The 16,472-nt window shown below is 43.2% G+C and overlaps 2 protein-coding genes and 1 non-coding gene across 4 annotated transcripts; 2 read left to right on the top strand and 1 right to left on the bottom strand.

Annotated features, from left to right (window-relative positions):
• Nucleotides 1-90: 90 nt before the first annotated feature.
• On the bottom strand, nt 91-5,947 carry coro1b (coronin, actin binding protein, 1B). The gene is made up of 12 exons (XM_068308246.1): nt 5,651-5,947; nt 5,416-5,565; nt 4,456-4,661; nt 4,132-4,254; nt 3,919-4,048; nt 3,215-3,396; nt 3,006-3,125; nt 2,571-2,675; nt 2,334-2,479; nt 1,860-1,917; nt 1,425-1,754; nt 91-1,349 (listed from the first exon to the last, which is right to left on the bottom strand). The coding sequence occupies exons 3-12, from the start codon at nt 4,657-4,659 to the stop codon at nt 1,227-1,229; spliced, it is 1,521 nt and encodes a 506-aa protein (XP_068164347.1). The 5' UTR covers nt 4,660-4,661; nt 5,416-5,565; nt 5,651-5,947; the 3' UTR covers nt 91-1,226.
• Nucleotides 5,948-6,448: 501 nt separating this feature from the next.
• Nucleotides 6,449-6,536, top strand: trnar-ucu (transfer RNA arginine (anticodon UCU)). The gene is given in 2 exon segments: nt 6,449-6,485; nt 6,501-6,536. It is a non-coding gene; the product is annotated as a tRNA-Arg (tRNA).
• Nucleotides 6,537-7,070: 534 nt separating this feature from the next.
• Nucleotides 7,071-16,054, top strand: LOC137590775 (oxysterol-binding protein 1-like). 2 transcript variants are annotated; one of them, XM_068308556.1, is made up of 17 exons: nt 7,071-7,439; nt 8,306-8,476; nt 8,593-8,801; nt 8,946-9,114; nt 9,360-9,471; nt 9,561-9,744; nt 10,520-10,637; nt 10,791-10,848; nt 10,951-11,115; nt 12,490-12,735; nt 13,054-13,174; nt 13,363-13,466; nt 13,549-13,644; nt 13,730-13,917; nt 14,001-14,236; nt 14,364-14,402; nt 14,489-16,054. In XM_068308556.1, exons 2-17 carry the CDS (start codon nt 8,343-8,345, stop codon nt 14,629-14,631), a joined length of 2,322 nt encoding a protein of 773 aa, XP_068164657.1. In that variant the 5' UTR covers nt 7,071-7,439; nt 8,306-8,342; the 3' UTR covers nt 14,632-16,054. The 2 variants fall into 2 exon arrangements, with proteins under 2 accessions (XP_068164657.1, XP_068164658.1); XM_068308557.1 differs by lacking the exon at nt 14,364-14,402 and having other exon boundaries at nt 7,077-7,439.
• Nucleotides 16,055-16,472: the final 418 nt, after the last annotated feature.

Genomic DNA, 16,472 nt, shown 5'->3' with positions numbered 1-16,472 from the left:
TATGCACAGAATTCAAACACAACCTAGAAATGATCACAAAGAACAGACAGATGTCGACTGCGGCATCCATGAAAGTAAAAAGTAACAGAATTACTGGAAAGGAGGAATGAATATTTATTAGATTTTCACAATGTAGTCTCATTTAACCTGCTACTAATTTTACAGCTTGGGTTCAGAGGAAGTGCATAAAGAAATAGAATTAAATGAGTCTGCGGTGGAATGTACCATTGTTGCGTGATCATGTGACAGAAATGCATCAAAATATAAAGTAAAATTTAAAAAAAATTACAAAAACCTTCTCATCTCTTTTTTTTAACATCAGCACATACACAAAAAAATGTTTCACATCTCGGTACGACTTCCTATTGTTTGGGAATGGAAACACTTTCGTGGACAGTAGATCTGAGAACAAATGGCGTGTTAAAGTAAAAAAAACCCCAAAACAAAAGAAAAAACCCCAAAGCAGGACAAAAACCCCCCAAAACAGGACACTTCAGCCGTTATCAGGATGTATTTTGGTTATAGTTCATTTCGTGATGATAATGCGGACGAACACGACAGCCATTACTCTCTCATGATCTCATGATAGGAGATATGAAAAACTCAAGATTCACCTTTCCACTAACGAGACGACACGGAATTTACGACACAAATAAAAGTTCAACTACGCTCTCATTGGCTAACACTCACACAGGTGTCACTGTCAAAGAGTCATGATGTGTGTACCAGCTGTTCACCTTCAGCATCCCGTAATTAAAGTAGATATAAAAAGCAAAAAGTCACCCAAGAGTTGGTGACTGGAAGAGTATGAGGACATCAGTTTGACAGCTTCAGCTATAGCCCTAATGATTACATTTCTGATTGCTTTAAAAGAAAAAACCAAAAATCATAAGTGCCTAATGACTTCAATCTTATATGTAGACCTTCATTCAAATGATGCTTCAGGCGATATTCGATACCACAAAGACCTTCAAAGTTAATAGTCTTGTAAAGCCCAAAGCATCGTCATCTTTTCCTCTGTACAAAGCCAGAAATCCCTCTACGCAGACGACACCCCCGTCTCCGTCCGATTGGAAAAACCAAGTGATCTAATTTAGTTGAAATGGTTACAAGCCGTCCTGATTCACAGTTAGTCACTATATTCTCACACAGCTTAAGGTTCTCTTGATTCTAGTAAGGCTATGGTCTATGGACTTAGTAAGACTGTTCTCTGGAAGTATTGGCTCTCATACATCGCCGTCCTCGATACGAGCCAGCTGCTTCTCCAGCACCTCGATCCTCTGGGACTGAGCGAGGACCACGGCTCGAAGGGCCTTCATTTCGGCGAGCAGCTCGGTCAGGAGCTCCTCCTAAAGAAACGATTGAAAAGATCAGTCGGAAACGACTTTAGGACGATTGGTGAGGTCGGTATGATGTTCGCTCACCTCTCTTGTTGGCCTGTCGGCGTTCCCGTCTGTGTCTTTCGTCGCTACCCTCGGCGGGGGCACCTCCACTTCCATCTCCTTGGCTGTTGAGGTAGATGTCGGTGTGGGAGCTGTGGCCGAAGGCGAGGCGGCGGCGGGCCCGGAGTCCTGCGAGGCGAGCTGGGCTTTGACTCGGAGGTTGTCCCTGTGTTTGGACGGATGTGCCGTGTAGCCGCCGCTCATAGAGACCAACAGCGGCGGCGCATCCTGCCCGGCGATCCACTGCTCAGCCAGGAGAGCCGGCTCCAACCCGGCCGTGTCCGGGTAGAGGTCTCCCTGAAACAGATCTGACTTGGAAGGCAAAACGGAGACAGAAAGGTGCATTAATTACTAGTAAATGACAAGTTATTCAAGTGGTAATCTTTACGATGGTCGTACTTCTCTTGCTTGGCTTACCTTCCGAGGTACAGTCATAGAAATTGGTTCCACCTTCCTTTCATGGAGTTTGTAGAACCTACAGAGGGCCGGAAAATAAGTGTTCGAGTTGGAGTTCCACAAACAGAGGCTGTAAGACCCTCGATGTTTTATTGTACAGCGGTTCCTCTACTTACAAATGTCTCTACTTACGACATTTTCTACTTAAATGACCATCTTTTTTATTCTTTATTCTTTGTTTTTTTACTTTATGCACAACTCTCATTCGTTGTGTAATAATCTAATCGTAACATGTATTTGTTACATGTTTTGATGCATTTTTATGCTTTAAAAATCATTTCTGTCTGAATTTTGGGGGGGCTTGGAACGGATTAGGGCATTTGCATGGAAAACGTGTCTCTACTTACGAAATTTCTTTCAGAACCAATTAATTTTGTACGTAGAGGTACCGCTGTATTTCATAAAATATCATATCAAACACCAAAATATCCTCACCTGGCAATTTCACACTTGTTGACATCCACTCCTCTTTTACTAAGAAAGCCCAGTCCTCTCTGAGGCTCTTTACTGCTGTATAAGTTGAGGAAGTGAACATAAGGGGTTTCGTTGGTCACCTCAAAATACCGGATGGTGCTGTCCCCCTGAAAGCCAGAAGAGGATCAAATTCATGGAACGAAAATGAAACAGTCTGCACAGATTTCACCATCGGCCGTGCAAAGGTGAGACCGTTACCTTCCCACACAGGTAGAACATGTTCGTGTCGGGGTCGTAATAGGGTACAAGGACCCCGTTGCTCGTGTCAATCTCTTGCGTCTCAAGTGGGCTAGAGAGATCTTTCTGTAGAATATAAAAAACATTGAAACAAAAATTAACAGAAGAAGAAACATGCTTTTTATTATCCTCTTGGGGAAATTACTTTTCCACTCCAGTCTATTTTTTGTTAATGTTATTTTTTATTAATTTATTTTTATTGTTATTATTCTTATTTATTATTTACTTTAACTTATTGTTATTACCATGTTTTTTACATATTTTTTAAAATTATTTTTAGTTGTTAATCTACGACAAGATCCTTCAAGTTTTAGAAAAAACATGAATACTTGATGGACAATCAGCTATAGCCGATGGTGCGATGAACAATCCATGAGAGATTTTTTGTTGTTGTACCGTATCCCATAATGCCAGCTGTCTCATGCTCATACGGTCAAAACCCGTGGTCAGGATCTTCCCATCCGACAGGAACACCGCCCTCATGGGTCTGGTGCCTTCGTGGACCCTCTCCTTCACCTGTGAGAATGTCAAAAAGGCGGTAACCAATGGCAACGTGTAGACTTTGATAGCATCTTCTTGCGTAGCAAATAAAACAGTGGAGTGACCTTGAGGACGGCGCCCCTCCGCGGGTCGATGACGCGCAGGGCCTTGTCTTTGCAGACCGTGCAGACGGCGCTGCCGTCCTTGTTCCAGGAGACGCTGTAGATGAGGTCAGGGTGGGCGTCGTCCAGCTTGTAGAGCAGCTCCTCCGTGCCGACGTTCCAGACGCAAATCACGTTATCGCAGCCTAGAAAGAGGAAGAAACATCAGAGTTGGCGTGTGGATTTTACAATCATGTAGCTTCAGAAACACTAGCTGGGTGATATTTATCCAACGCTGCAGTAAAACAATGTTTACACAGGTCTGAAGGTGTGTATTTGCTGTCGCGGGGCGACGTTTTGATTTCGTTTGTTTCCTTCACCCAACCTGAAATCAGTTCTGACCCAGAATGCATCATTAAACGTCTTTACACTGAGACGTTCTTCCTCCGCGGCCGTTCGTCTCTGGGTCCTTCCTGCACGCTGACGCAGCAGAAAGTAAAGACACGACTTTCAGGTCGGACAAGTTTCTGTCTGGACGTGGAAATCTAGTTTGTGGATCGTTTAGAAGCTGCAGGATTTGAACAGCGTGTCCAAAAACAGCCATGGAAAACGAGGCGGACGGGAATCCAAACCCACGTCTGCTTCGACGCCGCCTGTGTTGTTGTTTTTTTGCTTGTATGCAAATTTATGCAAAACGATCCAGCAGAGCTGGAGGTGTGGCTTCACACCTGCAGTCAGGAGGATGTTGTACGCCGTCGGGTGCCAGGCCAGAATCCCCACTCTTTTGCAGTGTCCCTCCAGGGTCACGATGGGGTCGGTCATGGGACACGTCAGGCCGCCGTCGGGGATCTGCCACACCTTCAGTCGGGGGGGGGGCACACAGAACATTTTGTTAGCCCATCGATGCGCTAAAAGCTTCCAGCGAACAGCCGCTGACCGACCTTTACTGTCAGGTCCTCTGACGCGCTCGCGATGATGTTGTCGTCGTGAGGCGACCACTGGATGTCCAGCACCGGCCCGGCATGACCGCTCACCATCGGACAGGACTGATCGATCCGGCCGCTCTAAAGTGGGGGGGGGGGGAGATAGTTTCAATCATGACGTCTGAGAAGCTTTCACACACGACCTTCGTCCACTCTCCGCCTCGTAAGCGTAACCATTAACCACACAGGAAGCAGGAAGTGAAGGAGACGCTGACGTTTTGCTTTTAGAAGAGTAGAAAAAACAGGAAGTGACACGCAGGCTTTATAAAATATCGATCGCACCTTTCCCATCGGAACCACCAGGAAGGCCCCGCCTCCGCTGGCTTCGATGATGACGGCGATGAATTTGGGATTGACGGCGCAGAGGGGGCCGTCCCACGTCACGCGCGACACCCTGATGTCGTCCAGGCAGTGCTCCGATTTCCACGCCTGGGCGAAGACGTGGCGGAACTTGCTCTGCCGGACCACACCTCGCCGGAAAGACATAGCTGGGGAGGGAAAAAAAAAAAGGAAATAAAGTGATTATAAATGAATAAATAAATACATAAAATGGAAAAAAGAGAGGAGAGAGGCAGCCGGCAAGTTCTTTGATGGTTGGAGTCTTTCCTGGACAAAAGGGCATGATCCCAATGAAACTACAACACTAGTGTGTGTGTGTGTGTGTGTGTGTGTGTGTGTGTGTGTGTGGGCAGTGCGCTTTACGCTCCACAGTTATCAAAGTAATAATAATCCAGCAGATGAAGGAGGTTTCATTTTGGATTTTTTATTTCCCATGAGCCTCCCAGCTGCTCACTTCCGCCTCAGTTCCGTCATTTTTAAAAATAACTAACAAAAAAAAAACAAAAAAAAACTATCATGAACAGTTTGTTCAAAATTCTCCCGTTTCTTTATCAAACCCACGTACACATTTATGATTTATTCTGATCGTCATGCGTGCGCAAGGATCATAGATCAAATCCCGCACGGCTGGAACGGTTCGCATTTAATGTTTTTGATGAAGCTGCGTTCAATTTTCTAGAAATATTATTTTTTCCCCTCATAAAATAGTCTCACACACACACACACACACACACACACACACACACACACACACACACACACACACACACACACTTCTGTTCGTGGATCTTTTGTCCCCGCGATGAATGAGGGTTTGACGTGCGCAACAAAGGACGTATTTTACGCCACAACGCGGTAAAATGGGGAAGCTGGATGTTTGAGCGTAAGAGCAGCGCAGCCTACCTGGGTTTTAAGGCGGCTCCTGACGGGAGAACAGGATCACCGAGGCCTCGGGGCCGCGACAGGAAGAGTCCAATAGAACGATCGGCCGCCGGGAGCAGTAACTTAATCCCCTCCTGTCTCCAGACAGGCGTTTACGTAGATTGCGTAGACCTACACCAAAATACGTGCATTAGGAACAGAGAGATTTTTACGTAAATACCAGTTCTCCAGTCCGAGATTGTCCGCATTTACGCACTTTTTACGTCGTAAAATGTCAGCCCTGTAGAACATGTCCCGCACCGACGCGTAAGCCTCACAAACGGATGCGAGTTGGTTCTCGGTGGGAGGCGGTGATGGTGCGGAGACAGTTCGGCTTGTTCTCGCCTCCCTCCTTCTTCACGGTCGACTGGTTTGGATTTGGAGCGATGGACGGGGATCAGTTCCGGTCCTGGCAGGATGCATCAAAGATACGCTGGAGTCAAGAGAGGAGTCTCCCCTTAACTTCCGGATCGCTAGGTCTCCGTTGAAAACCTTAAAATCGAAGATGATATATTTGAATTTATTTTGCGTTATACCTAAAAAACTTTCTGATTCTTACGGTTTCTTTAGCTACAGAGGTTTTATTATAGTTAAATGAAAGGTTTATTAACAGTATCTTGCCGTTGTTGGATTTGTTGTCATAAATGAATGGATTTTCTTTTTTTTTTTGCGTCAATTCCAAATCAAAGCATGTCTACATGTGCTCTTTTTTATTGGGAAGTCAATAAGTGTGCATCCGAAGAAGTATACATTAGCTAAGGATATAAATATGTACAGTAATATGTAATAGTGTAAATGTTTTTTTGCTCTAATGCCACCCAGTGTTTGATATGACGCACGACAGCTTCATGATTTAATTGATATATTTTCATCTATTGTGAATTTATTTATCTTTTGAATTTATGTAATGTTATACCATAGAGAAATCATATATACACATACAGTAGATATATAAAAAAAAAACTGTGTTCAGTGATATTTTCATATACTAGTGAAACCGCTATGATCAACAGGTGGCTCCGTGGCGCAATGGATAGCGCATTGGACTTCTAGGTTCACATGAAGTGATTCAAAGGTTGTGGGTTCGAGTCCCACCGGAGTCGATTTTTCGTTCTTCACGTGCCTGAATGGTTCTCAAGCGACCAAATCACTCCTGTTTTTGAACAAGCTCGAGAAATATGTCCATGATCACGAATCTTTTATTTCAGTTTGCATTACGTTTTACACTTTTCCCACCCGATATAATGAGCTAGCCTGTTAACAACGTCAACATCAGCGTATGCAGACGTTAACATATATGAATGCGTACATGAATAAAATAGATTTTATTGCAGTTTTAGTAAGTAAAATTAATATTTAAAAATTATGGTTATGTACTCGTAACTGATTATATTTGTAATGAACACAGTACAACTGGAGTGTATTTGGACAAAAGTAGCCAAATCTTTCTCGCAACATAAAGTAAAAATAAACTCTATTCGATTTTTTATGAGAAACAAGCTGTTTAAAAAAACCAAATTCTTGGATTTTACATTTTTCACTTGCAATAAACAAACAATGCCGATTGTTTTTTTGTTTTGTAATAAATATGTACAGAAATATATAAACTTTGCACAGCCGATAAGGAACAGGAAGGAGCAAGGTGTTTGTTTCAAGACGAGCCCACATAATGTTGCACCGGGTGGAACCAATGTGCTAACGTTAGGCTAGTTAGGTGTAGCTTGCTAGCTTTAGGTTATCGGCACACGCAGCTGTGGAGTGGACACTGTACACACGATGAATGACGGATGATAATGAAAGTCGTTGGTGTGACTTTCCTTTGTAAGCACACTGCTGTCGTCACGGACATTTTCGGTTCAGTGGTTTTCATTAATAACCCTGCAGTTTGGGTTACTTAGCTAGTTAGCCTCTAAAGCTAGCTGCGCACCACAGCGTATGGGTGTCAAAGTTAGCCGTGACTTCGTCCTGTGTCTTCTGCGAGATCTCACAATTTGGGACACGTCAAGGTAAACGTTTAACTTCACCATCGGTGCGTTTTTAATCTTTTTGGTCTGATAACAACAGTTTTACGGAGGAATTTGTTGCGCCTTCGTGTTGAATATGCATATGTCAGCTGGTAATGTTAAACTTCCAGCAACATGTCATTTGGTGTTTGTGTACTTGACGCCTTTGTTTGTGTTAGTTTTTAAAGACTAGTTTTTAAAGCTTAAAGCAGCTAAACATGTTCAGGTTATTGAAAGAATCAAAAACTAAAAGTCAATGTTTTGACCTCTTATTAAGGCTAAAAACTAGTTTTTTTTGGGAATTGTGTCAACAGTGAATCTCTATCGATCCTATAGTTAATCTTTGACCTGTTAAACAACAATGAAGGATCAGCATGAACCACAACTAACTAATAATGTCCCTGTGTTTAAAGATATTTATCATTAACCATTTTTTATTAGTGTCGATGAACTGATTGTTTTCTTTGATAATCTCATTTTAACTGGAATATTGCCCGCATTGTTTTTTAAAGGAATGATTTAATCTACAGGTTATCTTAAATGATTTATATAAATATCAGAAAATGACATTTGCAGCGCGTTTGTCTAAAGGGCTAGGTGATATATTAAAATTTACCATAATTAATAAATTATATTGATAAACCAAAGCAAATTCTTACAATAAAATGCTGGAACAGGAATTTCTCACATATTTGATTGAATTTCTCCGAAAGAATTTGTCAGTTGTCCAACTAGATGCCACGTAATCTTCTTTTCATGGACTAATGTTAAGAAAATCAACAAATATCCCATTTTTGCATGATGGAATGGAGTGTGCAACACTAAAAATTAGTGAATAACTTTATTCATTTATTACATTTCACCTCAAGGTTCCTCAAATCTGTCTCTTGATTTTGGGGGGCTGTGATGTCGGAGCCCAAAAGCCCCGCTCCCAGTCCTGGGGACACGTACAAAGGATGGGTGTTCAAGTGGACGAACTACATCAAGGGTTATCAGCGGCGGTGGTTTGTCCTGAGTAATGGACTTCTGTCGTACTACAGGTATGAAACAGAAATCCTTGACTGTGTAATCGATAAAATTCCCTTTAGGAGGGGCGACCAAACCCCAGCTGATAACGTTATCAGATGCTTATTTGTGTCAAAACTCTGATTTTTAGGACGCAGGCAGAGATGGGCCACACCTGTCGAGGCACAATCAACTTGGCCACGGCGACCATCACCGTGGACGACGCCTGCAACTTCGTCATCTCCAATGGCGGCGCGCAGACGTACCACCTGAAGGCTAGCTGTGAGGTGGAACGCCAGCGCTGGATCACCGCTCTGGAACTCGCCAAAGCCAAAGCGGCTCGCATGCAGACTGAGTCAGGTGAAGCACCCAGCAGACGAAAAAATCCCCAACGTTTGTTGTCTCCAGTTGAAGCTGCTTGTCCTCTGAGTCACAGATCGGCATCGAGTCAAACCTGTTTAACGCTGCTGTTTTTTGTGTTTTTTTATTTTTTATTTTGAACAGACGACTCGGGGGATGACTTTTCTCCGACCTCTCCACGGGCCGCGCCCGGACGAGGCGGCGGGTCTCAGAATATAGAAGTCCAGTCCGCTCTGAGGACGTTAGGCAGCAAAGTGGAGGATCTCAGCACGTGCAACGACCTCATCTCAAAGCACGGCACCGCCCTCCAGAGGTCCGCCGTCCAGCCTGCTGCTGGTTTTTGTTTAGTCTCAGGTTTTTCAGGTCTCTTGTCGTTCGACTTAGAAGCGAAGAATGTGACGTCCAGATTGTCTTCGAATGCTATTGTTGAGATTATCACGACAAAATGCTGTTGGAATTTTCGGTGTAAAGCACCATTTGAACAGAAGCATTGATATTAAGCTTAATCGTCTTGAATGGATCATCTATTCCACCGTCTCTTTTTAATATCTCCTTCAGGTCTTTATCAGAACTGGACAATTTGCGTCTGACCGGAGAGGCGGGGGATAAGATCCGTCAGGTGACGGAGAGGGCCACGCTTTTCCGTATAACCTCTAATGCTATGATTAACGTAAGCGCGTCTATTTTATCACCTGGAAAATAACTGAATCCAGATTAACTGATCAAAGTTGACTTGGTTTCTTTGCTCGTGCCGCCCAGGCGTGCCGAGACTTCCTGTCGTTGGCTCAGGCTCACAGCAAACGGTGGCAGAAGGCCCTTCAGGCCGAGCGAGAGCAGCGGGTGAGGCTGGAGGAGACTTTAGAGCAACTCGCCAAACAGCACAACAACCTGGAGCGAGCGTTCAGAGGGGCGGCGCAGGTTAACGCCACCGCAGACAGTAAAAGTAAGACCACCTGCACCTGTGAGCACACAGTCAGCACGAAACACATCGGGACCGATTAAAAAGGCTACGCACGTTACCTTATCAGGTCACAAAAGGGCCGTCTCATAAAAGTGTAAAAAAACAAGTAACACAGAAACAAACATTTTCTTTCAATGCATCAGATCTTTTCCATTACTTTAGACCTATCCATAGATAAAAAGTTCATTATATATTTTTTATTATTATATAGATGTATGGAATATGCCATTAAATCTGTTTTTCCTCCAATGGGTAAAACACAAAATATGGAATATTTCCAAAAGTTTGGGCACAGTATCAAATCTACACTCTGATGTGAAACATTTTTTACATATCATTTATATATATATATATAATTTTTTTTTCATTCACCCATTGGATGAATGGAAAAACATTATATAACATGTCAGCATTATTGTATATAGATATATATATCATATACATATATAATGTATAAATATACAGTATGTGTATATGCTTATAGTATATGAAAAATTTGTTGTTATAATGGGAGTCAATTGGACCATTTTTGACCCTATCAGGTGTTGTGTGTACACAGTGAAAATCTGCTTTTCTGTACACTTCCAGTGACAAGCATTTAGAATTTAGAAAATAAAAATGAAAGAAAATTACGAGCAAAATTTCATATATTTAGTCTTTTAACGGACTGATTTATTGGGAGAGAAACACATCAAAACAACAAAAATGTCCCTTTTGGGCCCAAATGTCCCTTTTTGAGAGTTTTCATCCCCTGAAGGTGCGGCCAGACCCGGTAAAGGCGAGGCGAGCGACGAGGATGACGACAATGAATTCTTCGATGCCATGGAGGAGGCGCCCGAGTTCATCACTGTGCCGGCGGATCCCCAGTTCCACAAGTCAGTGCGCACGTTAACGACACAGGAAGTCGTAAAAACGATAGTGTGTAAATTGTGTTTCGTGTGTAGCGTTTGAGTTCTCTGAGAATTTGTGCTGCGTCGTTTTACACGCTTCTCTGCACTGATGGAATCTCATTGATTCCTCTCTTATAGACGGTCCAGCAGCAGCGTCAGTGGCTTCAACAGTGAAATGTGTTCCGACGATCAGTCGGTAGGTTTCACTCTGAAACAGGGCGGTGTATTTCTGAATGGAAACGGATGGGATTCAACATTTAATCTCACAGCTAACTGACAGAGTCTTCTGCTCCTGCAGCTGAACGAGGAGCCCTTTGCGCTGAACCCAGAATCTCCCTCTCAGGAGCTCGTACCCTTGAAGAAGAGGAGGAAACGCATCCCGGACAAACCCAACTACTCCCTCAACCTGTGGAGCATCATGAAGAACTGCATCGGGAAAGAGCTGTCCAAGATTCCGATGCCTGTGAGTGTTTAGAAGGAGCGTTTGGCGGTCACACCTCCTGCATCATGTGCTTGGAACAAAAGCACATTGACTTAAAAGAGCTGGTGTGTGTGTGTGTGTGTGTGTGTGTGTGTGTGTGTGTGTGTGTGTTTGTGTGTGTGTTTGCTGTGAACACATCACGGCTCGGGGCTCGGGTTTAATCCAGACACAGGTTCCCTTTGTGTCGGCGGCGCTGGATCGACGGCATTCTTTGAGCGCTATCTTAAAATAGCAAACAGACTGCAGGTGTTGGTTTTAAGAGTGTGTTTGACATTCCCTGAATGTCAAACAGGATCTGACTCTATAAATCTAACACTCACAGGTGTTTATTGAGTCCTTAAGGTTTCCCCAGCCAGTTTACTCACAGGGGGGTGGCATTTACACGTGACCGGTTGCAGACTGGAACGTGTACCGGATGCAGAGCAGCGTAATTATGAGGGATGAGTAAATGTCACACAAGTACGACGACGTAAAACGCACAATCCCGACTGAAGACCGAGTCGGTCGTCTCATTTTGTCACGTCTGTTTCATCGGAATGCAAAGACGTGACTGTGATTTAGTTTGTTGTTCCGTTAAATTCTTGTTACCAAATAATCATAAAACAATGGATTTATAATAAAAAATAGTTCATCAGTTTAAGATTACTGAGCTGAGAAGTTTAAATGTTTTAATTTAAGTGTTTATGAACCCTCCCCATACTGATGTTAAACCACCTTCTGTCTTCATTACCTTCTGTTTAAAACACTTTTAAAGAAAAGTGTTTCTTTAATACCTGGAAGTGCAGCGCACTTCCTGATGCTGTCAGCCAATAGCATGCGTGTACGGTATCACGTGACTACCCACTAAAATCTGCGATATTGTGAAGCCGGGCATCTTGAAGTGAGGATTTCTCTCTATATATATAATATAAATTTTAAATGTTTTAAATTTTAATTTACTTTATACATATATTAATTATATATAATGTGTATATAATATAAATATAATATAAATTATATACATTCATTTTCTGCCGCTGTATCTGCAGCTATAAAATAATATATATATATATATATATATTTATAATATACACACACAGTATATATAATGTGTAAAAAATGTTTCACATCAGAGTGTAGATTGGGTTTATATTGCTAGATGTTCCAAATGTGGATCATATCAATATATACAGTATTTTCCGCAGTATAAGGCGCACTGGATTATAAAGTGCACTGGATTATAAATTGCACTGGATTATCAGGCACACTGTCTATTTTTGAGAACATTTAAGGCTTTTAGGTGCTCCTTATAGTGCATAAAATACTGAATTCTTTTTTTTAATGTATGACTACATAAACCTACCCCCCCCCCCCCAGGTGAACTTCAACGAGCCCATCTCCATGCTGCAGCGGCTGTCCGAGGACCTGGAATACCACGAGCTGCTGGACAAGGCCTCCAAGTGCCAGAGCACGCTGGAGCAGATGTGTTACGTGGCCGCCTTCTCCGTGTCGTCCTACTCCACCACCGTCCACCGCACGGGCAAGCCCTTCAACCCCCTGCTGGGGGAGACCTACGAGCTGGACCGCCGGAGAGAGAGCGGCTACCGCTCCCTCTGTGAGCAGGTGAGGAGGGGGGGAAACGTCGACCCCGACGGGTAGAGGGATGAGTGTCGAGAGAGGCTGGAGGGAACAGAATCGTGACTAAAAGCCTGGAAAAATAAAACGCAGTAATTTTTCTATTCCTGAAAAGGACTACAGTATTTTCCGCACCATAATGAAATTTGATTAATTTAGTTAATTTAATTACGTGTAATTTAATTAATTCAATTTAATTAAGTCAATTTAATTAATTTAATTAAATTAAATAAGACGCACCAAAAATCCTTTAAATTTCTCAAAAACCTACAGTGCGCCTTATTATCGTCTCTGCTTCCCTCACAGGTCAGTCACCACCCCCCTGCAGCGGCGCATCATGTGATCTCCAACAGGGGCTGGACTCTCAGACAGGAAATCACGGTTGCCAGCAAGTTCAGGGGCAAATACCTCTCCATCATGCCTCTAGGTGAGCGTCTCCGTCTGACAACACGGTGATGAATTCAGGACAAAGCAGAGAAGCTAGGAACGGTTTGAGGTGTCAGACAGACTGACGGCTGAGGAACGGGGGGAGTCACACCCTCACGAACTTCCTCCCAGCTGTTAAACACGGATTGTTTTCTTTCCCCTCCGTTTGATTCACGTCTTTCCGTTCAGGCACGATTCACGCAATTTTCGAAAAGGGCAACAATCACTACACGTGGAAGAAAGTCACCACCACCGTTCACAACATCATCGTGGGGAAACTGTGGATCGATCAGGTCAGTGGAGAAGGAGCTGCTGATTGTAAAAATACTCTTTTTCATGTTCTTTAATTAATATTTTTTCTTCTGTCGCTTCCAGTCTGGAGAGATCGACGTGGTGAACCACACCACCGGAGACCGCTGCCACCTGAAGTTCGCTCCTTACAGCTACTTCTCCAGAGATGTGGCCAGGAAGGTGAGGGGAATCCTCCCGTCTTTTGCATCTATGGGTGTCGTGGGTGACGGACGTTTAACCCCGCCCCCACCCATCCTGTCCTCAGGTGACGGGCGTGGTCATGGACAAGAACGGCAAAGCGCACTACGTGCTTTCGGGCACGTGGGACGAGAAGATGGAGTTCTCCAGGGTGATGCAGAGCAGCCGGGGGGGGGAGAACGGCGGCGACGGCAAACAGAAGACCGTCTATCAGACGCTAAAAGCCAGAGAAGTTTGGAGGAAGAACCCGTTACCGTGAGAACCCCAACTCCAACGTCAGCTGTTTGTGTCCCCGTCTGTGTGTGACCTCCTGTTTTACGTCCTCTCTCGGGCCGCAGCGAGGGGGCAGAGACCATGTACTACTTCACGGCGCTGGCGCTGACCCTCAACGAGCCGGAGGAGGGCGTGGCGCCCACGGACAGCCGGCTCCGCCCCGACCAGCGCCTGATGGAGGACGGCCGCTGGGACGAAGCCAACGCCGAGAAGCAGAGGTTGGAGGAGAAGCAGCGCAGCGTTCGGCGGGAAAGAGAGAGGGAGGCGGCCAGCCAGCGCACCCCCAGCCAATCGGAAGAAGGTGAGAGTCGCAAGTCTTCTTTACTTTTTTACCTCCTCTTTGTTCCTCTCTACCTTTAATGGGGCAAATCTTGGAGTTGAGGGGTTAAAGAAAATCTCTGTGATTCCCCCCTTTTTTCTTCCTAAAGCTGTCGATGAGGATTCTCTTACTGACCCCTCCCTAAAAAGCAAGTACTCCTCTTTTTTTGTCTCCCATGCCGCCTGTTACCCACACCCGGGTGTGTTCACTAACACCCTTCCTTTTGTCTTTCAGGCACAACGCACGACAACTACCAGGCACTTTGGTTCGAGCGCTGCGAGGATCGAATCACCGGCGAACTCGTCCACATCTATAAGGGCGGCTACTGGGAAACCAAGGATCGCGGCTACTGGGAAGGCTGTCCACACATATTTTGACCCTGGCGTTGACTGCAGGTTGCTCTAAGGAGACTGATCTACTGATTTCTGCTGGTGGACGTCCACACGGCGACGTCCCTGCTTCAAGAGATGGAAGTCTTTGCTGTAAATGTCCAGCAGGGGGCGAAAGATTTCTTCTTTGACCTCCGTTTGTCTCATCTTTGTTTCCTGGTTGCTGTCAAGACGTCTGATTGGACGGGGGCTGTTCTGACCAGGTCATGCTGAGCACAAGGCGGGGGGAAATAAAACGGGCAGTGCTTCCAAATCTAAACGTAAATCTTTCTTTTCAATCTCTGCTCAAGTGAAGTAACAGAGTTCCTGTTCATCCTATGAGTTCATGTAGCAGACTTTAAATCATTCACAGCATCGTGTGCTTTAAGAATGCTCAAAGAAGGGGGTAAGACCTGGTTAATATATACATTTATATATAAATAATGATCTTGACTTTCATTAAAATGTCGACTTGTGGCCTTCGAGACATTAGCAAGGATTTCTTGATTATCTCTTTGAGTTGGTGTCTTAATGTAATTCACATTCTTTGTCCGCATCACTACATATCTGCTCCTCCATCACTTTACAACGCTGCCGCCGGGCAGTTTGCTCTTGGGAACAGAAAAAAGTGTGAAATTTTGACCATAAAGCGTAATTGTATTTCTGTCTGCCTCTAAAAATGAGCGACATGCTCTCACGTATCCACAAGCACAGCGGAGCAGATATGCTGGAATTAGTAGCTGGTCTCTTTGAAACTTTAAAGGAAAAATGTCAAAACACCCGTTCCAATGCAGAGAAGATATTCATTAATATGCAGTTTTATTCTAAAACAATGACCTGATGTGTTTTCGTTGGATTGGAATAAGGTTTCTGTGGGGGTGATGAATGGTGACCAACAATAGGGATACTGTTTGTGTCTTTTTTTTAGTGTGTCTGTTGAGAGGGACGCAACGCAGTGGTGAAAATGTCACGTTTTGGTGTTTTCTGAGGAGATGTCATACATATGCAAGTATATTTTGGCACCAAAATCATAAGATGTGTGTGAATGTGTGTGTGAATTTCATAAATATGTCTGTAAGTGTACTTAACAATGAAGAATAAAGAAACAAAGAAGCATCACAAATAACTTCAATTTTTCTATATGTATAGAAAGTCATAGTATTGATGATTGTAAGGTGGCTTTTTTTTCTTGTATTTTCAGTTTTCTCATATTATTGGAAGGGAACTGTTGATTTTCACACTAAAAGGAGTTTCCATGCTTAGCTGAGGGGACGTGACATTGTTCAGTATTTTGTATTAACAAAGAAAAATTCTTTAATAAATACTGTGATGTCATAGTTTTTCCTCATGTTCTTTAAATTATGATTTAAATAAAGGTTTAACCAAAGAATACTTGGTCGCTATTATAAATCAATAAACATTAGCATGTTAACCAGAATGACTAATATGCTTGCGCTCAGTTAACATTCAAATTTGGCTTCATGCAAATGACCACAAAATGTTGCCGTTTATCTTTTAACATTAATAAAATATCAGTTAAACTTGAAATAAAAAGCAAATCATCCTGCATATAGAAATTGTGCATTTATTAAAATAATTATTAAAACATAATTATAATTATAATAAAAAATATTTTATTTCACACATACAATCTCATGTTATTAAAAGATAACATGAGATTTAACCGACATTAATTAGGATCACATGAAATTCTTTCACATCATCATCTAAAAATATTCCATATTGAATAGGAAATTAAAATAAAATTGGGATAAATTCGTGAATTAATGTATTTCAACGGAACGTTTTTACTGTAACGCACAGTAACAACCTGTTCTATGTACATAAAT

Source organism: Antennarius striatus, chromosome 23 (genome assembly GCF_040054535.1).
Source record: "Antennarius striatus isolate MH-2024 chromosome 23, ASM4005453v1, whole genome shotgun sequence".
In the NCBI taxonomy this organism is placed as follows: Eukaryota; Metazoa; Chordata; class Actinopteri; order Lophiiformes; family Antennariidae; genus Antennarius; species Antennarius striatus.
The sequence above is the reverse complement of the archived record's forward strand: the minus strand, read 5'-3'. Positions and strand labels throughout refer to the sequence as shown.